The sequence below is a fragment of the Pelodiscus sinensis genome, chromosome 20, assembly GCF_052426305.1.
Source record: "Pelodiscus sinensis isolate ZL-2025 chromosome 20, ASM5242630v1, whole genome shotgun sequence".
In the NCBI taxonomy this organism is placed as follows: domain Eukaryota; kingdom Metazoa; phylum Chordata; order Testudines; family Trionychidae; genus Pelodiscus; species Pelodiscus sinensis.
Window position 1 is genome coordinate 19,411,342 of NC_143071.1, and position 21,722 is coordinate 19,433,063.

The 21,722-nt window shown below is 52.0% G+C and overlaps 1 protein-coding gene across 3 annotated transcripts; it reads right to left on the reverse strand.

The window, feature by feature from the left end:
- Positions 1-223: 223 nt before the first annotated feature.
- On the reverse strand, positions 224-20,626 carry GALK1 (galactokinase 1). Of its 3 annotated transcripts, none has more exons than XM_006136440.5 (8): positions 20,338-20,623; positions 14,065-14,254; positions 13,460-13,579; positions 12,463-12,598; positions 11,077-11,258; positions 9,879-10,029; positions 8,950-9,112; positions 224-481 (listed from the first exon to the last, which is right to left on the reverse strand). In XM_006136440.5, the coding sequence occupies exons 1-8, from the start codon at positions 20,503-20,505 to the stop codon at positions 386-388; spliced, it is 1,206 nt and encodes a 401-aa protein (XP_006136502.3). In that variant the 5' UTR covers positions 20,506-20,623; the 3' UTR covers positions 224-385. The 3 variants fall into 3 exon arrangements, with proteins under 3 accessions (XP_006136502.3, XP_075759768.2, XP_075759767.2); XM_075903652.2 differs by lacking the exon at positions 224-481 and adding an exon at positions 488-1,820 and having other exon boundaries at positions 20,338-20,626; XM_075903653.2 differs by lacking the exon at positions 8,950-9,112 and having other exon boundaries at positions 20,338-20,625.
- Between the last annotated feature and the right edge of the window lie 1,096 nt (positions 20,627-21,722).

Genomic DNA, 21,722 nt, shown 5'->3' on the forward strand with positions numbered 1-21,722 from the left:
CACACAGCCCCACCACTTCCCTTCAGTAATCACCAAACTTCACGCGAGGCATTATTACACCACCGCTACATGTCACCCACACGTCTGCAGTAACCTGCCTCAGTCTCTGGTCTCGGTTACGTGGAAGTTAACTCTGTGGACCCAGTCCCACGTATGGTAGTGTCATGGAGACCAGAACGTGGTCTCCCGTTCAGCAGGGTTGGACAGAGATGGCTAAGCCTACAGTTGTGCAAAATTAGCTTTATTACCCAAGAGGGGCAGATTTGTACATTTCCCTGAGTTACATTGTGAAGTCAGAATCAGCCGCAGTCCATTTCCTCAAGGGGAGGGCAGCTGGCCCAGGACTTTGACCTCCGGGTCCTCAAGGGCGCTGGGGAAGAGAGCCTTATGCAGAAAGGGAAGTGTCTGCTTGCAGAGTCTGAGCCTTTGCCCCATCGGAAGGCTTGGAGAAATAGAAGGTAGCTGTGCCTCTGTACTTCTCCTATGAGACAAAAGGAGAGGAAAGCACCAGAGTCCAACAGAGTCCCCATGCAAATGCCCGTGGCCACGCCCACGGAAGGCATTCAGGGAAGATGCATTATTGGCTCATGACCACAACTCATTTCATGTGCATGTCTGATGGTAACAAAACACCTATAGTTTTGATCCATGCATTTATTGGATAGTGAAAGAGAAAGGAGGGGAATGGGTGTAGATAAATGTTCAAATTAAAGAAAAAGAAAAAAAGCCTGAAGGAATTAGGACTGGGCTCCTACATCTCACATTCAGAACTGACTAGGACACTTATGACCAGATTTTCAAAGGTGTGGAAAGATCAGACAGATATCTTTGAAGATCCGAGTTGGCAACTGTCTCTTTAGGAGCTTAATTACCTTTGAAAATCTGAGCTTAGATTTCCAAGTCTAATTTTCAAAAATGACTTTAGTCACTCAAGTGCTTTTGAAAATTTTAACTGGGGGCCTAAAGAGACAAAAAGCAGGAGATATGGTATTCCTTTTAAAAATGCATGACATTATTTTTAACTAAATTTTATATTTTTTTCTCCCAGGGGCAACTGACCCCTCTGGCCCCCTCACTACGCCGGCCTCCCCTCCCCCCCACCTTCCTGCAGATCTATCATCTTATGCATGTGCAAGATCTGTGAGAGCCGTCCCATGACTCTGCAGTTAGTGTCTGCCTGCTTCTGGGTGGGGTCTCAATGCTGCCATATTCACCTCCAAAGAGGCGGCTTCCCAAAGCAGGCCCTTGCTGCAGACCCCCAAGGTATCCACAGGTCCAGTCTCCTTTCAATGGGCCCACTTCCCAGGGCTCATTGGTCTTGGACCAGGAACAGCTAACAGGAGAGTTTGGAGAGGGAGTTCTCCAGGTAAAAGAGTAAAAACGGGACCCTTGTGGAGCTTCTAAAAGGTTTGAAATCTAGAAGCCTCTGTTAATTGGCTGAGCCTCAGTCAGGGGGAGGGGCTACCAGAGCTATATAAGCCTGTGACTCAGCGATCAGGAACAGCTAACAGGAGAGTTTGGAGAGGGGGAGTTTAGAGGGCACTACTGACTTCTGACCTTCTTTAAAACATAACTCTTAGAATAATCTACTCCAGAGGTTTAAAAAGAATCCCAGTTTATACTTAAACTTATTCATTACAAACATGGAGACAGAAGCCCAGCAGCAGAGTGGGGGCTATCCTGTTTATTGCGTCGAGTGTAACATGTATGATTACCTGCCCTGTGGGTGGGTGGCGTATGTGTGCACCCGTTGCAAGGAGCTCCTGACCCTCAGAGACCAAGTTCAGGCTTTGGAGGCCAGGGTGGCTGAACTGGAGGAGCTAAGGGAGGCAGAGAGCTATGTTGATGAGACTTTCCGGGACACTGTAGTACTGTCCCACCTCCAGTCTGAGAGCCCCAGTGCTCTTAAGGAGCATGAAAGTCTCAAGGGAACAGAGCATTTAATGGGAGCAGAGGGAAACCATCCCGTAGTTGGGACCCTCCTCCCAGAGGATGTTGCGGTATCCTCTTGCACTGAGGATACCTCTGAGGGGGAGGGAATGCCAGTTAGGAAGAGGCAGGTGTTAGTAGTGGGTGATTTGATAGTTAGAAACATAGATAGTTGGGTTTGTGATGACCAGGAGAACCGTATGGTCACTTGCCTGCCTGGTGCGAAGGTTGCGGATCTCTCGAGGCATCTAGATAGACTTATGTGTAGTGCTGGAGAGGAGCCGGTGGTCATGGTACATGTAGGTACCAATGACGTAGGGAAGGGTAGGAGAGATGTCCTGGAGGCCAAATTTAGGCTGCTAGGAAAGAGACTGAAATCCAGGACCTCTATGGTGGCATTCTCGGAAATGCTTCCAGTTCCACACGCAGGGCCAGGTAGGCAGGCAGAGCTTCAGAGTCTCAATGCGTGGATGAGACGATGGTGTAGGGAAGAGGGGTTTGGATTTATTAGGAACTGGGGACACTTTTGGGAGAGGGGGAGCCTATACAGGAAGGATGGGCTCCACCTAAACCAGGGTGGAACCAGACTGCTGGCACTAAACATTAAAAAGGCTGTAGAGCAGTTTTTAAACTAAGAGATGGGGGAAAGCCGATTGGTGCGGAGATGCATGTAAATCGGAGGGAGACTTCTCTTAGAGGAGAATCCATTGATAGAGATTCTCCAAGCTGTAGTCAGAAAGAGAGGAGGGGAGAGGGCAAACCATGGGCCAGAGCAGACAAATAACCGCATACAAAGGAATCCAATGCATCAGGGAAGGGCAGACAAATAAGCAGTGGCAAATTTCTAAAGTGCTTATACACAAATGCTAGGAGTCTGACTAATAAGATGGATGAACTAGAGTACCTCGTATTAAATGAGGAGATTGACATAATAGGCATCACTGAAACCTGGTGGAATGAGGAAAATCTGTGGGACACAATCATACCGGGATATAAAATATATAGAAAGGATAGAGCAGGCCGGGTGGGTGGCGGAGTGGCACTGTATGTGAAAGATAATGTAGAATCAAATGAAATAAAAATATTAAGTGAATCAACATGTTCCATAGAATCGCTATGGATAGTAAATCCATGCTCCAATAATAAGAAATTAGCAGTAGGGATATATTACCGACCACCTGACCAGGACAGTGATACTGACATTGAAATGCTGAGGGAGATTAGAGAGGCTACCAAAATAAAGAACTCTATAATAATGGGGGATTTTAATTACCCCCATATTGACTGGATACATGTCATCTCAGGAAGAGAAGCGGAGATAAAATTTCTCAATGGCTTAAATGACTGCTTCTTGGAGCAGCTAGTGCAGGAACCCACAAGGGGAGAGGCAATTCTCGATTTAGTCCTGAGTGGAGTGCAGGATCAGGTCCAGGATATAACCGTTACCGGACCACTTGGGAATAGTGACCATAATATAATAACATTCAACATTCCTGTGGTGGGAAGAACACCTCAGCAGTCCAGCACCCTGGCATTTAATTTCAAAAAGGGGAATTACACAAAAATGAGGAGGTTAGTTAAACAGAAATTAAAAGGCACAGTGACTAGAGCCAAATCCCTGAAAGCTGCATGGAAACTTTTTAAAGACACCATAATAGAGGCCCAACTTAAATGTATACCCCAAATTAAAAAACATAGCAAGAGACCTAAAAAAGAGTCACCATGGCTTAACCACCATGTAAAAGAAGCAGTGAGGGACAAAAAGGTATCTTTTAAGAAGTGGAAGTCCAATCCTAGTGAGATAAATAGAAAGGAACATAAACACTGTCAAATCAAGTGTAAAAATGTAATAAGAAAAGCAAAAAAAGATTTTGAGGAACTGCTAGCCAAAAACTCAAAAAGAAATAACAAAATGTTTTTTAAGTACATTAGAAGCAGGAAGCCTGCTAAAAAACCTGTGGGTCCCCTAGATGATCGAGCTATAAAAGGAGCAATCAAGGATGATAAAGCCATTGCGGAGAAACTAAATGATTTCTTTGCTTCAGTCTTCATGGCTGAGGACATTGGGGAGATTCCTGAATCTGCACCATCCTTTGTGGGTGATGAATCTGAGGAACTGTCCCGGATTGAAGTGTCATTAGAGGAGGTTTTGGAACAAATAGAAAAACTTAATGTTAACAAATCTCCAGGACCGGATGGCATTCATCCAAGGGTTCTAAAAGAACTCAAATGGGAAATTGCTGAGCTATTATCTGTGGTTTGTAACCTATCCTTTAAATCGGCTTCCGTACCTAATGACTGGAAGGTAGCCAACATGACACCAATATTTAAAAAGGGCTCTAGAGGTGATCCTGGCAATTACAGACCGATAAGTCTAACTTCAGTACCGGGCAAATTAGTCGAAACAATAGTAAAGAATAAAATTGTGAAGCATGTGGAAGAACATAATTTATTGGACAAAAATCAACATGGTTTCTGTAAAGGGAAATCCTGTCTTACTAATCTGTTAGAGTTCTTTGAAGGGGTTAACAAACATGCGGACAAGGGGGATCCAGTAGATATAGTATACAGGCAGTCCCCGGGTTACATGGATCCAACTTACATCGGATCCCTACTTACAAACGGGGTGAGGCAACCCCGCACTAGCTGCTTCCCCCCAGCAGACCAGGGAGACGCGAAGCTAGCGCCCCCCCCCCAGCAGACCAGGGAGACGCGGAGCGGCTTTTCTCAGCAGACACCTCAGCTTGAGAATAAAGGACTGAGGGAAGTGAGGTGTGGGAGAATAAAACTGAGCTCTGGAGAAATGTTTGGCTAGAGTTTCCCCTACAATATGTACCAGTTCCGACTTACATACAAATTCAACTTAAGAACAAACCTACAGTCCCTATCTTGTATGTAACCCGGGGACTGCCTGTACTTGGATTTTCAGAAAGCCTTTGACAAGGTCCCTCACCAAAGGCTCTTGTGTAAATTACATGGCCATGGGATAAGAGGGAAGGTCCTTTCTTGGATTGAGAACTGGTTAAAAGACAGGAAACAAAGGGTAGGAATAAATGGTACATTTTCAGATTGGAGAGGGGTAACTAGTGGTGTACCCCAAGGGTCAGTACTGGGACCAATCCTTTTCAATCTATTCATAAATGATCTGGAGAAAGGGGTAAGCAGTGAGGTAGTAAAGTTTGAAGATGATACAAAACTGTTTAGGATAGTCAAGACAGAAGCAGACTGTGAGGGACTCCAAGAAGATCTCACCAAACTGAGTGATTGGGCAACAAAATGGCAAATGAAATTTAATGTGGATAAATGCACATCGGGAAAAATAACCCCAACTATACGTACAGTAGGATGGGGGCTAATTTGGCTACGACAAATCAGGAAAGATCTTGGAGGTATCGTGGACAGTTCTCTGAAAACTTCCACACAGTGTGCAGCGGTGGTCAAAAAGGCAAATAGGATGCTAGGAATTATTAAGAAAGGGATAGAAAATAAGACCCAGAATATCTTACAGTATAAAACTATGGTACGCCCACATCTTGAATACTGTGTACAGATGTGGTCTCCTCACCTCAAAAAAGATATTTTGGCCTTGGAAAGGGTTCAGAAAAGGGCAACTAAAATGATTAGGGGTTTGGAACGAGTCCCATATCAGGAGAGATTAAAGCAACTGGGACTTTTCAGTTTAGAAAAGAGGAGACTGAGGGGGGATATGATAGAGGGCTATAAAATCATGAGTGGTGTGGAGAAGGCCAATAAAGAAAAGTTATTTATTAGTTCCCTAAATAAAAGAACTAGAGGACACCAAATTAAATTAATGGGTAGCAGGTTTAAAACTAATAAAAGAAAGTTCTTCTTCACACAGCGTGTAGTGAACCTGTGGAACTCCTTGCCAGAGGAGGCTGTGAAGGCTAGGACTATAATAGAGTTTAAAGAGAAGCTAGATAATTTCATGGAGGTTAGGTCCATAAAAGGCTATTAGCCGGGGGATAAAATGGTGTCCTTGGCCTCTGTCTGTCAGAGGCTGGAGAGGGATGGCAGGAGACAAATCGCTTGATCGTTGTCTTCAGTCCACCCTCTCTGGGGCACTTGGTGCTGGCCACTGTCGGTAGACAGGATACTGGGCTAGATGGACCTTTGGTCTGACCCAGTACGGCCCTTCTTATGGATCGGGCTTCCATCCCCTCGCCAACCTTTGCAACTGCCCAGAGGTGCTCACCTTCCGCCTTATCCATTCCCACCTCATTCACCCCACAGGGACAGTCTCTGCCTCACTTGTCCTAGGGACTATTCTACCGAGACGTAATACAAAGTTTCCATGTAAAAGGACTCAATACAAAGCTAAAAACCTCAATGAGAGAATGATTAATACAGAGACATGTCTACATCTGCTGCAGGGAGACACCTCTGCCTGTCCCCCAGAGTCTACAGCCCCATTGCAAAGCAGGGGAGTGGAAGGAAAGAGGCTGAGGCCCATCAACGGGACTGAAGCAGTCATGAGCAAGCCATGCCCGGGAGCCATTCTCCTGTCCATTGCTGGTGCAGTGTTGCTTCAGGCACGCTGAAATGCAGTCACCTCTAGGGTGGGCTGGACAGCTGTTTAACACCTGCACAAGGTTTCAGGCAGGGGGCAGTGTGGGCTGCCTTCCTGCAGCGCCCCCGTCAGAACTACTGTGCCCTCCTGGCTTAGGAAAAGAATAAACAGGAGGATTGGAAATTAACCCGCCCAGTCTCACGTCCCCTAGGCAGGCAATGAACCATCTACATTAGGCCCCAGCTGGAGTATCATGTCCAGTTCTGGGTGCCACATTTCAGGAAACATGGAGAAACTGGAGAAAGTCCAGAGAAGATCAACACAAATGATGAAAGGTCTAGAGAACATGAGCTAGGAGGCAAGGCTGAAGAAATTGGCCTTGTTTACCTTGGAAAAGAGAAGACTGAAAAGGGACATGAGAGCAGCATTCAAGTATCTAAGAGTATCATAAGGAGGAGGAAGAAAAATTGTTCTGCTTGGCCTCTGAGGTTAGGATGAGAAGCAATGGGCTTAAACTGCAGCAAGGGAGGTTTAGGTTGGACATTAGGAAAAACTTCCTGCCTGTCAGGGTGGTTAAACTCTGGAATAAACTGCCTAGTGAGATTGCAGAATCTCCATCACTGGAGATATTTAAAACCAGTTTAGATAGACACGTGTCAGGGATGAGCTAGGGCAATTCAACTTTGGAAGCCCCGGGGGCCACACTGATACTTACAGAACATGCTGAGGGCCTCAACTTAAGTGTGGTTGCATATGCAAGCAAATAGATACAAATAGCTTCTCTCACACCAACAGGCATGAATACAAAGATTAAGGCAAGACTACACAACACAACACACAGGCCCCATTTAAGTCAGTTCTGCTGATATTAATAATACGCAATATTTACCCGATTTCTACCCATGTGACAGCACTTTTCATGAGCAATGACAGTCCAAGAATTTAACTACTAAAACACATATCAACAGAAGATCATTACACTGACTACTTTTTTGTTTCGGCTCCCACTCGCCGGCCTCATGTTGATCCCCACATAAACCCAAACTGCACCGCGGGGCACAAACAAACTGGCCGTGGGCAGCATACCAAGTTATTAATAAATATTTTATAAACCTTGACCTTTTCTCTCTGCTGCCCTGTCTCCTCTCCTTGCTCCATCATCTCCCCTGGTGCCTGCTGCCCCCCAACTCCTCACCCTCCTCTGCTGTCCTGACTCCTGCCCTTCTCACTGCCCTCAGCCCTCCTGCGACCTGCCCCCCTCCACCAGCCCTTCTCTCCCCCCTGTGCCCACTCCTCCAGTAGCCCCACTCTGATCATGCGAGCTACCCCTCTTCTAACACTTCTCTCTACACACTTGCCCTGCCTCTCTCCTCTGGTGCTGGTCCCTCCCCTGCAGGTGTCTGCCCTTCTGCTTCACCCCAGAATCCCCTGGCACCTGCACCTTCCCTTACCCCTGCACCCTCCTGGTGCCTCCTCCTTCCCTTACTGCCCCTGCCCCCTTTTTCCCTGATGCCAACTCCCTCACCACTCTCTACCCCATTCCCCTCCTGCCCCTCTGTGCCCTCACACAGGCCTTGTTCCATCCCCGCCTCTCATGCCCACCCCTCTTTTCAAGCCTTCGCCCAGCACCTCCCCCTCTAGCCCCCAATGCCCTTCCCTTCTCCCAGCATCACCCTGTCCCCCCTCCCACTGACACCTCCCCTCCTGCCCTTTTCCTCATTGTCTGCACTTAGCCCCCTGGCATTTGTCTCTCCTGCACCTCTGTCTCTTGGTGCTTTCCCCTCCCCCCCGCCCAAGCCCCTTCTCCTTCCACCCCTCCCCCTCTGCTTCCTCTCCTCTGCCCAAGCCCCTTCCCTTCCCCTGCCGCCGCCTCCTCTCTCTCCCCCCGCCACTGCCGCACGAGCATTCCCTACCTTCTGCCTTCCCTGTTGCGGGGCCGGAGTCCACGTTCAGGCCCCGGAGGCCGAACCCGGAGCCAGTGAGGCCCCGCATTGTGCTTCCCAGGAGTTTCAAAATCCCAGGCTGTGACGTCATGTCACGGCCGGGCGTCCTCCCCGCCCACGTGCAGCGCTGCACATGGACAGCAGCAGGCGGCGAGAAGGAGCCGTGCGCGGCAGGGACATTTCGGGGCTTAGGGGGACACTCAGGGGGCGGGGTAGGGAGACGCACAGCGGGGCCGGCGGGGGGCGGGGGGGCAGGGCCTGCTCCAGGCAGAGCCGGGGGACAGACCCAGCTCCGCATAGTGGTGGAACAGGGCCCCGGCTCTGTAACTGGCCAGCACTTCCAGGTGCAGGGGCGCGGGGCCCGATTCGGCCTAAGGCCAGCCCTGCTACCTGTCACTTGGCTTGTTTGCTCCGTGGGGATATTCTCTGGGGACACTGAGTCTGTCTGATCTCCACAGGAGACAGCCAGAACTGAGCCTGCCAGATCAGTATTCTCCACTCGTGCTGGTGGAGCCGGGCTCTGCGCTGAAGGCCATGGCCATCACGTACCTTGATGTGCTGCAGAGCTTTCTCTGCTGCTCCAGCCTCCAGCAGCGTGACCGTGCAGCCTCCAAAGCCTCCGCCAGTCATCCTGCTGCCGTAAACCCCGCTGACCTCCAGCGCTGCCACGACCAGCTCATCCAGCTCAGGACAGCTGACCTCATAATCATCCCTGGGTAACACACGCCAGGGTCACGCTGCTGCACAGCCTGCATTAGCATAGGCAGTCCCTGTACACACACTTCCAACAGGCCCGGCCCCAGAGCACTGGGTAACTGGCCACAAGCATACATGGAGAGCAGGGGCAGAGGCCTCCTGGATCCTCTGGTACAGACCGACCCCAAGGGCATAGGACACACTCTTATCTGCAATTATTCCTAAAGCCCATCGCTTATTGCAGGCTGCTCCTCTCAGGAAGGCTGAGCGGCAGGAGAGCCGAGGCAGGACTAAGGATGCAATAGTGTAGTCAATTAACTGATTAGCATTAACCTATAAGCTTGTGCTTTAGACTACACGCATTTCCCCTCTCTCCCTCCACCCCCCCCCCCAGTAAATTTTTTAGCAGGCTGGCCAGCAGCCCAGCTCAGTCCCGGCTTGCACTGGGCCCTGGACCAAACCCCGGTGTGGCTCTGCATTTAAAGTGTATTTGGAGCCAGGTGGGCAGGAAGCCCGGCTCAATTCCAGCTCGTGCTGGGTCCAGGAGCTCAGACCCCTCCCGCCGGCCTGGAGACTATAGAATGATCGATTACCCAATAAGAATCCAGGAGGTTACTCAACTATTCAATTAACCGATATTTAACATCCCTAGGCAGGACATTGCATGGGAAACCGTGTGGTTCCCAACTGCTCTTGTGTCCTACCCATAGGCCATGAGAGCTCTTGGTACCCTACCCCCCGGCTGGAGTGTCCCTATCCCACCCGACTGGCACTGCTCCTACCGGAGAGAGTTGTGACTCTCCACCATCAGCCTTCCGAACGTGCCGTAGTCCCTGGCCTGCAGCGCCTGCACCGCCCGGGAGGTGCGCTCTATTTCTCCGATGACGTGCCTCGCTCGCCGGTACACCTCCTCGCTCAGCAGGGCCTGGGCAGCTGGAGACGCACAACGCTGGACTAAGAAGTGCCCAAGGCCTAGAGAAGGGGTGGGCAATTTGGCCTGCCAAGCCAGCTGATTGGGCGCATGGAGGCCCTGCCACTTCCTCTGCCCCCAGGCCAATCAGGGCCTGCGGGCGGGGAGGACACACGCAACGTCTCCTCCTGCCCTGCAAGCAGTGTGCGGGGCTTAGAAGCGCCACACGCTCCTGGAAGGGCAGGAGGAGACTTTGCATGTTCCCGCTACTCCAAGCCCTGATTGACCTGGGGTGGGAGGGAGAGCGCACGAAGTCTCCTCCTACCCTGCAAGGAGTGTGGTGCTTCTAAGGACGGGGGCAGGGAGGGAGGAGACTTTGCGTGCTCCCCCTGTTCCCAGGCCAATCAGGGCTTGGGGGCAAGGGGAGCGAATGAAGTCTCCCATCCTGCAAGGGGCTCTGCACTTAAAGTCAACTGTCAGCTGCTGCTCAGCTGGTGGCAGAATCTAAGCGCGGTGCTCCCTTGCAGGGCGGGGCAGGGAGTGAGAGACATCATGTGCCCCCCCTCTGCTGGGCCTGCAGGCAGCAGGGGGGAGCACGCAAAGGCCCCTCCCACCACCAGGGGCACAGGTACCTAGAGGGAAGCGCCAGCTGTTCGGAACAGCCAGCAGTTCTCTTTGAGGGGGGGGCAAAGACTTTGCGCGCTCCCCCACCTGAAGACCAATCAGGGTCTGTGGGTGGGGAAGTATGGAAGTGGCCTGGCCCCACCCCTTCTGCCTGAGGTCCCACCCCTTCTGGGACGGCCTGGGGCTACGTCAAAAATTTCTGAAGCAGCCCCCAGTCAAAAATTATTGCCCACCCCTGGCCTTGAGCTTCCCAACAGAACCAGCTGCAATGGAGCCCCACATAGCCCAGCACCTTCCAAGTTCACTTCTCTCTGTGCCCCCTGCACATGCAGTTCCTGTCCTTCACCCGCCAGGCACCACGCTCACTCCCCTGCCCCCGCGTCCCCCCCGGCTCACAAGGTTTACAGCAGCCCATTCGGGTCACCCATGGAAGATGTGGCACGCACCCTCCAAGTCAGCCATAGAGGCCTCCCTCAGACTGGCCTTGCCCAGAGCCTTGGCTGCCTCCTCGCACTGGTGCCGGCGTGTGGGGTACTCGCTGCCCGTCAGCGCGTGCCGCACGTTGGAGTTGGTGATGAGAACCACTAAGCTGGGGTCGGTCAAAGGCACGAGGAGAGTCTCCAGCGACCTGGAACAGAGGTCACAGCAGGGTCACAGGGACGGGGTTTCCCATTTCCTTCCACGCCCCTGACGAGCTGGGAGCTGCACTGGAGTAACCCCTGGCGCACCTCAGGAGCCTGCAAGGTTACGGATGCCACACACAGGCTCAGAGCCACCCAGGAACGATGCCAGCCTTAGAACGGCTCTCCAGCCATGGAGCTGGGAGCATGGCATCCAAGTGGGCAGAGATGAGGTGGCAGGACGCTGCAGGCCCATCATCTGCCCACTGGTATTGCAGTGTCAGCCACAGGCCAGTCAGGGCTCCACTTTGCTAGGCCGTCCCCCCACAGGGCTTACAATCCACATCAACTACCCCACTATCTGGTGCTCTCCAGTGTAACCTTAGGCTCTCTGAGGCTGCCATTGTTTTGGTGTTTGTAGCACAACAGGGCCCAGCCTGGTTGTGGCCCATAGGCACTACTGCCCTGGAAATGTTCCAGCGGTGACAGGAATTCCTGGCTCTCCAAGCGTGGGTTTTACCAGCCACGATCCTGTCAGGGTTCTACGGGAGAAGTCATTCCATCCCCACCATAACCCCGCGGAAGGCTATCCTGCATCCACAGCCATGGAGCCATCTTGTGGCCTTATGGCAAGATCTCCATGTTCTCTGTCCAAACGGCTCAGTCCTCAAAGCCGGGGAGCGCGGGATAACGGGGATTGTGACCCGTTGTCACTGGCTGGAGGTCATGGGTTGCTGCAAGGTCCAGTGGGGAGCAGCTCACCTTGCTGTCCAAGTCCCCAGCGCGACTGGCCCTTGCCCAGCCAGCATACCCAGGAGTTGCACTCCGCAGCTTGGGACAAGGAAGTGATTCTACTCTGTGGGAGGCAGCGAGGTCTAGTGGGCAGAACACAGGACTGAGAAGCAGGAGACCTGGGCTGTAATCCCAGCGCTGCTGGGGTCACATGGGGGGTAAAGGATAAATTCTCGTGTATGCTGAGGATCCTTTATGCTGCTCTGTGTCTATAATTCACTTCCACTTCCAACGCCCTTTACACTGCCAAAGTGGTAGAAAGGAGCATTAATGGACCAGAGTGTCTGGCCCTGCACCTCTCCACACCTCTGTTATGAGGCTTTGTGGACAGATGGCTCCTGGGAGGGAAGGTGCTGTACGAGTGCAGAGGATCCCCGTGAGATGGTACCGTAAGCTAAAGCTACGAATGCATGTCCTGACCTGCAGTCTATCAGCAACGCGTGGCCCTCTTTGCCCATCACAGATATAAACTGGTCCATGATCCCACATGGCATATTAGCAAAGGTGTGCTCAGCCTTCTGGCAGGCCAGTGCCTTGGCTACTAAGTCCCCATCATCTGTGCCAAAGGAGAAAGAGCTGGATTAGCCTGGTGCCTGCTTCGAGCCATTTCCCATCCTGCCCAAGAGACCCAGGGACAGGGTAAAGCTCATTTTCCCTTTCTGCAGCCGTAGAATTACAGCTAGAGATCATGTCCTAGCTAAGCCTTGGAGTCTGAGCTGCTGAAATTGTCCAAATCCCAGTTCCGTAGCTTGAACCCATCTCTGCTAATCACCTTTGTACTGTGCAAGCCCAGGGAATTGCAGCCTGGGTGGAATTCAATCCCCCCATACTGTGCAAGGCCTCAGAACAGGGTTCAAAGGAAGGGGACATGGCAAATTCCGTGGTTAATTCTGTGACTGATCATGTACCCGATGGAGTCACAAGGGATCTTCCCCACCCCCTGCGCCACACCGCACAATCTAGGTGCACTCTTCCCTGGGGGTGGGGCAAATTCATCTTCTCAAGTGGCACGTGATGGCCACTATCACAGAGAGGGTAGCAGGCTGCATGGGCCAATCCAGCCACCACATGCTGGTGCCAATTCTTCAGCCAGACTCTGATTTGCCGGACCACCTTCGCGGGGAGAGGAGGAAGTGCCGCTTTGTTCTCACACTTGCTCCCAAAAGACCATTCTCCACCCTTCCTGGGTAACCCAAAGACCTTCCTAGTTGATTCTCAATGGGCAGCAAGTTACTATTAGTCCTATGGAGAGTTAGCCAGGGACCTGGAGTGACCCCGCTGGAAGCTTTGGGTGGGGAAGGCGAGAACTGGAATCAAAGCATCTCCTGCAGTGTCTCTTGGCCAGACCTAAGCTGGGCACAGGGGATCCCAGAAGGGAATTTGCAGAGCTGGGAGCTGATGAGCCAGCTCCTGTTACCTGGGCAGAGCTGCTGCAGAAAGGTATACACGGCCACTTCCAGAGAGGCTGAGCTGGACAGGCCACCACCCAGCGGGACGTCACTGGCTATCACTGCACTGAAGCCTGGGACAGGACCAGCTGGAACGGAGACAAAACCAGGGGGAGAAGAAGACTAACCCCATCCAGAGACAAGACAGAAAATGGAGCAGACTTGGACTGGTGCCACAGGAGAGAGGTTGGGGGAACCTGGTCCAGTTTAGAAAGGCTGGTACTGCTCAGGCTGAGTCTGAGCAGATGGAGGGCAGCTGAAGGCTGTTGCAGCAGCCTCAGGGAGAGGAAAGGGCAGTGGAGAAAGAGATCCCTCGCTCAGACCCTGCTGGGAGCAGGAAGGCTGCATGGTGGCGGTGGAGAGATGGCATCTGGGTTTCAGGCACTCTCTCATAGTCGCAGATAAGACACGAATTGAGCAGGGACCAGCTGGGTGAGGCTACAGCTGCTCCTAGTTCTGTCCCTGTCCCACTGGAACAGCCACCCTCCCAACAGGGCCCACTGTCTGCCCAGAGCCTGCAGGCACGTTGCTGACCAAGCAGCTCTCCTGCCACTCAGGTGCCTTGGAGCCTTACCCCGGTAATGCTGGATCACGCCCTTCACATAGTTGGCCCAGTGAGGCACTCCGGGCCTCAGGGGGTTTCCTTCTGTCGGAGCTGGAAACTGCACCGTTTTGGGCTCCTCTGCCTGCTCCGCGATGGTAGTGATGGAGATTGTTCCGTCCTGCCTCGGGCTCCCCACCAGCACAGTCCCCAGCTGCAGAGCCTGCGGAGAGAGACGCCGGCTGAACCCCCCAGTGCTACAGGGAACGAGGGATCCCTGCAATGCATCCAACCGAGCTAGCCAAGGGTCTCGGCGTGCAGGCTGGGATCCTGCTCCCACTGGCCCTAGGAAGCAGGCCGGAGCCCCAAGCAGCAGGAATTGCCCACTCTGTAGGACAGGGTGGGCAATCATTTTAGAAGTGGCTCTGGGCTGCCCTGGAAGGGGCGGGGTCTCTGGCAGAAGGGGCGGGGCCTTGGGCAGAAGGGGCGGGGCCAGGACACTTCCATGCTCCTTTGCCCACAGAACCTGACTGATCTGGGGGCGGGGGGAGTGCGCGAAGTCTCTCGCTCCCTGCCTCTGCCCTGCAAGGGGCATGTGGCGCTTAGAGTGAACCCCCAGCTGAATAGTTGGCAGTTTACTCTAAGTACCACGCTCCCCTGGCAGGGGAGGAGACTTTGCGTGCTGTACGAGACTGATTGGCCTGGGAGTGGGGGAGCGGCTGGGCATCCGTGAGATGGATCATCCCACGTGGTGGCCCGGATCTGGCCCACGGAGGCTCTCTTGCCTTCGCCTGCTCTAGGAACTGCTTGCTTCTTTGTGCCTTTTATCACAAGGATGGTGATGGCCTTGCTGCCATGCCCTGCATTTAATATACCCAAACAACCTTAACGTTGCCCCCAGAGGCCCCAGCCTTCTGATTAGGGACGTAAAAGTTTAACCAGCGGGGGCTGGAGCAGCTCCCTGCCTGCTGTGGAGCAGCCTCTGTCTATGGCAGGTCTGGGCACCCTGTGAGGGGGCCTCTTGAATAAATGGGCCACTCCAGGCCAGTGGAGGGTGGGACCGACCCCCTTTAATTGGTTAGTCAACAGGATTTTACATCCCTACTTCCCATACTCAGTGGCAGTGGCTCTGGGGATTTGATTCCCTGGGCTGGTTTGTTCCTGTGAAAAGCAGCCTTGAATCAATCAAAGGCACTGACTCACCGTCCCAGTGCAGGAGCCACGACTGTGCTGCGCTAGCTTTTTGGGGGCCCGTACGAAGGCAGGAGCATGGCTTCTGTCTCACTGCTCATCGAGGGCACATCCTCCTAGCAGAGGCTCTGTGGCGAATGGGGGCACCTCCCAGGGCTCCCCATGTTCCCACGGCTAAAGTCCCCTCCACTGGCCTTAGAGATCAGGTGACTGGAATCAGGATTTATCTCAAGCAGTGTAGGGGCGGGGGGAGGAGGAGACAACAACTCTTGTTTGCATCACCAGGTGTTGGCAAATTTTATTAATGTTTGAGTCTGTATGTGTGTGTTCCTCCTCTCTATATGTTTTTAGCTGGTTATGTCCCTCTGGGGTCTCATATTTTTAATTCTCATATTTTAATTTGTATATATATTTGTATGTTTTTGTTTGTTTTTGTAAGCCGCCTTGAATATTTTAAATAGAAAGGCGAGGTAAAAATATTTAAATAAATAAATTCAAAGTTGAGAGGCAGTAAAGAAAAGGCGGAGACTGAAGCAGTTTAACTGCCTGGCTGCTGCCTCTGGAGGAGGGAGAGGGCAGCACAACCCACGTACCCACCTCCAGCTCTGCAGTGAGACTGCAGCTCTGAAGAAAACGGAGTTGTAATTACAGGCCGGGGCCAGGATCGTCCCCAAACAGGCTCCCTACTCCCTAGTTTAGCACCTGAGCGAGGGAAGTGGAAGAGAACCGCTGGGCACTCAGCACCTTGGAAATCAGGCCCTTCATAGCAAAGGCGACATGTGGGGGGGACAGAGTGTCGTGTGTGTGCCCCCTGCCATGGGGGGCCAAGGGGTGAGCAGCCAGAGACCAGGCTGACTAGTTGCTGCACTATCTCAGGCACCTTCTGCTCACGCTGCCTGGGAGATGCTGTCTGAGACAGTCCCCCCCAATTGCTGCCAGGTGATTGGGAGGGGAGGGAAGAGCTGGCCCTATGGGGGTCGAAGGGGGAGGGAGAAAGAGGGACAACTGCTGGGAGGAAAAGGGGGGCAACTGCTTGGGGGAAGAAAGTAGGTGGCCTCTAGGGGGCAAGGGACGGGCTGCTCATCTCAGTCCTGGGTTGCGCCGGGTCTGGGACCTACCCCTGCTGCGGCTCTGCATTTAAAGTGTATTAGGAGCTGGGAGGGCAGGCAGCCCGGCTCAGTTCCAGCTTGTGCCGGGTTCCATGAGGGGACTTGGTTTTTAAACTGGCTCCCCTTGCAGACCGGCTCCTGCCTGGCACCCCACGCTGCTGCCTCTGATACAGACGCAGCACTGCGGAGTGGCAGGGGGCTCCTCCAGAGTGGGGCAGGAGCGTACTAGCTGCCAGACCCACCCCCAGGGACTATAGAATAGTCGACTAGCCGATAAGAATTCATGAGGTTACTCGACTATTCCATTAACCGATATTTAACATCCCTTGAGCAGGGGGGCGGGGGGCTGCTTGGAGTGGGTTGTATATAGCATGGTAGCCCAGGGGTAAGATGGGAGGTCAGGTCACTGTTTGGAGGAACTGGGAGATTTCAGTGGGACACTGAAGGAGGCAGCATCAGGGAAACAGGTGAGGATTTCCAAGCCTTCCTGTGCTGTTCTTCTCATACAGGCTTATAAATTACAAGAGGGGATATTAGCATGTGGGTATGTTGTACAGAGCGGCGATGGGCTGGAGGGTTCGGCAATGGCACAGGGTGTCCACTTAGAAGGTATTTAAAATGTATTGAATACAGTGAGGTATTGAAAGGTGTCAGTTATGGAATAATACGTTGTTGCCCATTGAAAGCTCAGGGTATAATACTTTATCTGTTGTAAATCCACTGACTCCAGTGAAATTATATCAGGGGGTAAAACTGGCCTAGCAGACGTCATCCTTCTTCTATACTGCTGCAAAAATATCTAATGGCTGACACTGCTCCAGAAATCCTCAGAACTGTACAATTAGGGTACGTCTACACTGCATCCCTAGTTCGGACTAGGGATGCAAATGGAGACAATCGAAGTAGTTAATGAAGCGGGGATTTAAATATCCCGCACTCCATTAACATGATCTCGCCAGCGCGCTAGTTCGAATCACAGCTCCTCAAAAAATGAGGAGTAACATTAGTTCGGACTAAGGGCTTTAGTCCGAACTAACGCGTCCCGGCGCGCACTTCCTGGTTCGAATCAGCTGTGATTCGAACTAGCGCGCCGGCGAGATCATGTTAATGGAGCGCGGGATATTTAAATCCCCGCTTCATTAACTACTTCGATTGTCTCCATTTGCATCCCTAGTTCGAACTAGGGATGCAGTGTAGACGTACCCTTAGTTATTGTTTGTCCCTGCAGGCTAGTGTAACAAAAACAAAAATGAAAACACAAATTGAAGGTTAAGCCAGAAAGCATGAAATGGAAAGTCATTTACAGCTCTCTCGCCCCACCAGTTTGCTAGTACATCTGATTCCTGTCCGGCCACATTCCTTGCTGTTCCAGTTGGGAGCCCCTGGGCAGCTGTTGCCAGCCTGACTGCATACCTCTGAGAAACTGTCAACTCCTTTAACTTTTGCCCAAGCCATTGAGCCAGTGTGTTCTCATCAGAATTCCTCATCCCCTGACAGGCAGGATTAAAATCTGTTGAGCTCCTGGGAGTCTGGTGGGTCCAGGAGTCATGTGGCTGTGGGTGGACATCTAGGGGAACAGCAGGGCCAGGGGCTAGTGATAGGGGGTTATTTGGGGGAGGTGAGGCAATGAGGCTGCGTTGATGGTGTGTATGGGTGGGGGTTGAGAGAGCAGCTGCAGCCAGCCAGGGGAGATGCGGGGGGGGGGGGGGGGTGAGGGCTAAAGGGGCAGTGAGCACCTGAGGGAGGCTGTCAGGGCCAGGGCATCATTTTCTCTAAGGCCAGCTTTGAGTGGGAGCAAGACGGTGCCAGCTTGGTGGGAGGCGGGGGGAAGGAGGTGGAATTACTTCTAAACTTTCAAACCTTAAAAACAGACCCAACTGGTGTCTGATTAAACATCGTTCTCACATAAGCTTTCTCAGGCAGTGCGTGTGAGGGGCATTTGTCAATGTATTCAGTAGGCTTTGGAATTGTATTATGCCTTTTACTAGTTTTCCTGAAAAGTTGGTTCAAGGACAATCTGTGTTAAAAATGATTTGATTTAATCATGTTCTCATTATGAGCTTTGCACAATGGCAAAAAAGCCCAAAACCTACATCTGGAAGTTTTCTATGCAAAGTCAGCTAAATCGCCAATGCTAAGTACATCAGTAACTGCACCTGACTCTTCTGGAGTTCACAATTCTGTGTACAGCAGTAATGGGGTTTACAATGATACTGCAGAGGGTTAGGGTTGTGTTGGGGTTATATTTATTCACAAAACTGATTCTGGCATTGAGGTAGTAGTGAGCACACAGCAAGGAAGCAAATGACAGAATGCACAAGAATTTCTGCAAGCACTTTTTAAAATTTTCTTGTGTAAGAGCCCGCAATGTACAAGTTGGCCTTAATGCCAGCCACATTATTTGGGCAACTTTCTTAAGATTTGTAATGTATGTACAAAGCATGCAATCATGCGTAGCTCTCTTTTAAAACAGTCTCCATCTGCTATTACATAGTATCGTAAAACTTGACATCAAAATTAGCACTAGAAACCAAAACTCCTTTGTCTCATGAATACCTTCCTGGAATCCTTTTAATGGTCACCCCAGCAGCAGTTACCAGTCACCAGTCACCACTGATTTACATCAACTGTTGGAAATCTTGGCCTAAAGCTATTTTCCCTAGCACTGTGCCCACACGGTGGCACTCTAAGTCTACTGATTAAGACCGGTTCGCTGGAATGGCAGGAAGATGAGAACGGCTTCTGTTTTGAACTACAATTCTCATTTGGGGAAGTTAATCCAAACCCAGGCCACGAGGCTGCTCCAGCAGGGCTTTCAGTCATACCCAGTGGGTGGGAGGGGAAGTACTGCCAATGGCCAAAAATCATTAGACCCTAACAGGAGAATCTTAATATTGTATTAAAGTGGGGGACTGCTATTGTCCTGAGGCCTGATTTCTAACCAGAGCCAAGTGACTTGAGTCCACACTACCAAGTTCTGTCAACAAAAATTACGTTGACACTCACAAGTCGACAAAGGAAAACTCGCCAGAGGGTGTTCACACTGGCTCCCTGTGGCTATATCATGGCCACTCTGGGGCACCATCATGGAGAGCGTGTGCAATGCTCCGTGGGTCTGTATCCCAAAGTGCAGTGTTGTGGGAAAACAGAGCTGATGGCATCTTGGGATTCCCTCCATTCTCCCACAGCCTCCCAGCTACTGGGAGCTGCACCCGCATGCTGAGGAATGTCAAAGCAGCACAGCAGCCTGTCCACCCCCACCCCCGCCTGCGCCAGGGCAGAACAGGCGCATTCCAATGCATAGCTGTTAGTTCCCTCTCCCAGCTGTCAGATACTTCCCAGAGCTCCGAAAGGGGAGGGGCACATGCCTGCAGGGCAGCAGAGATCAAAACCCTGAGCAGAGCCATTAGAGCAGGCACTGTGGGACATAGGCAACATAAAGGGAAGGGAGAAGAAAAAAGTCTCTCCTAGGGCTGGAAGTTTTTTGGGGCCCAGAACTAGTCTTTTTTACCCCAAAAGTTGCACAGCAGTGTGTACGCTCCGACTGTTTTGCCGCCAAAAGGCAGCTTTTGGCCACTACATCTTATGGTGCAGACAAAGCCCAGGTCACCTACAGCTTTGGGCTGATCCAAAGAAAGGCTGCAGCAAGAAGGGGAGCATTCAATAGGGATTGTTCTTGTTTTGCTGGGACTAGGAGCAAGCCTCATTGCTCGGATCCCCCCCAAGGGCGGCAGTGGAAGTGGCGGTTCTTTTTTTGTGGCCGCTCCGTGTAACAGACACGAGGGACCAGTCTCTCGAGACGGGGGCGGGGGCATGGAGGGAGACAGCAAATCGCATTCACACGGACGCGGAGGATTCTGCTCTCGACTCTCGCAACAATGCGGCTTCAGTTCGTCCTGCTCCTTTGTGAAAGAAGGGGGCAGCAGCGAAGCGCGCATGGCCACAGTCCAAGCAACCTCCCCACCCCGAGCCCGGCACCTCTGCCCTGTCCTCTCCTCCCCCTTACCATAGGCAGCACGAAGCCCTGGTTGTAGTCCGTGTGCTCTCCGATCAGGTTCACCCGGCCAGGGGCGGACACCGCGATCTCAGGATCCGCCCCTGCAAAGGCCCCTCGATATGCCTCCCGGGCCTGCGCCAGTAGCGAGCCGAAATCGGCTTCCCTGCGCCCGGCCATGCTCAGCTGGGAGCCGGAGTAGGAGCGCGGTGTAGCAACGTAGCACTACGGAACGCCCGGTTGCAATAGCCCCTATGAGCCGCGCCGTGTGAACCTCCCCCCGCCTCGCGCTCCCTTCCTGTCCCGCCCCTGGCCTGGAGCTGGTGAATTTCCTTAGCTTGGCTCGCTCGGTCATTTCTCCTCCCTGTGTTTGGCTCCCGCATCAGGCGGGGCAAATAGTAACCCTGTTGAATTATTAAATCTTTCCACCCGATTATCTCAAAGCGCCGCACAAGGGCACGTCCAAAAAGCAGAAAGGATCTCACAGCCTCTCAGTGGGGGACACCTGTATGCTTCAGTCGCTGTAGAAACCCCCCTCTGCTTTGGGATTCTCTGGCTCTAAAGGAGGGGCTGCAGGGGTGGAGAACCGGAGAGCATTTGCTGGATGAAGTAGACTCAGTGGCTACCACTAGACTGGCATGATTTTCCGCAAATGCTTTTAACGGAAAAGTTTTCCATTAAAAGCATTTTTGGAAAAGAGCGTCTGGATTGGCACGGACACTTTTGCGGAAAAGCGTCCGTGGCTAATCTAGATGCGCTTTTGCGCAAAAAAGCCTCGATCGCCATTTTCTTGATCGGGGCTTTTTTGCGCAAAACAAAACTGAGCTGTCTACACTGGCTTGTTTGCGCAAAAGCTTTTGCGCAAAAGGACTTTTGCCCGAATGGGAGCAGCATAGTATTTCCGCAAGAAGCACTGATTTCTTACATGAGATCGTCAGTGTTCTTGCGGAAATTCAAGCGACCAGTGTAGACAGCTGGCAAGTTTTTCCGCAAAAGCAGCTGCTAGTCTAGACACAGCCATAGACTCATAGACTTTAAGGTCAGAAGGGACCATTATGATCATCTAGTCTGACCCCCTGCACAATGCAGGTCACAGAATCTCACCCACCCCCTCCTAGAATAATCCTCTCACCTATATCTCAGCTATTGAAGCCTTCAAATAGTTTGAAGACCCCAAGATGCAGAGAATCCTCCAGCTGTGATCTGTGCCCCATGCTACAGAGGAAGGCGAAAAACCTCCAGGGCCTCTGCCAATCTACCCTGGAGGAAAATTCCTTCCTGACCCCAAATATGGCGATCAGCTAAACCCTGAGCGAGCATGTGGGCAAGACTCACCAGCCAGACACCCAGAAAGTTTTCTATAGTAACTCCTATCATCATCACCTCCATTGACCTAT

Excerpts from the sequence above, each read along its gene's own strand:
- GALK1 (XM_075903652.2), bottom strand. The coding sequence starts at position 20,505 with ATGGCCGGGCGCAGGGAAGCCGATTTCGGCTCGCTACTGGCGCAGGCC. Across the intron at positions 13,580-14,064 it reads CGTGATCCAGCATTACCGGG|CTGGTCCTGTCCCAGGCTTC; the intron begins GTAAGGCTCCAA and ends TCTCCGTTCCAG. Across the intron at positions 11,259-12,462 it reads GCGTTGCTGATAGACTGCAG|GTCGCTGGAGACTCTCCTCG; the intron begins GTCAGGACATGC and ends CCTCTGTTCCAG.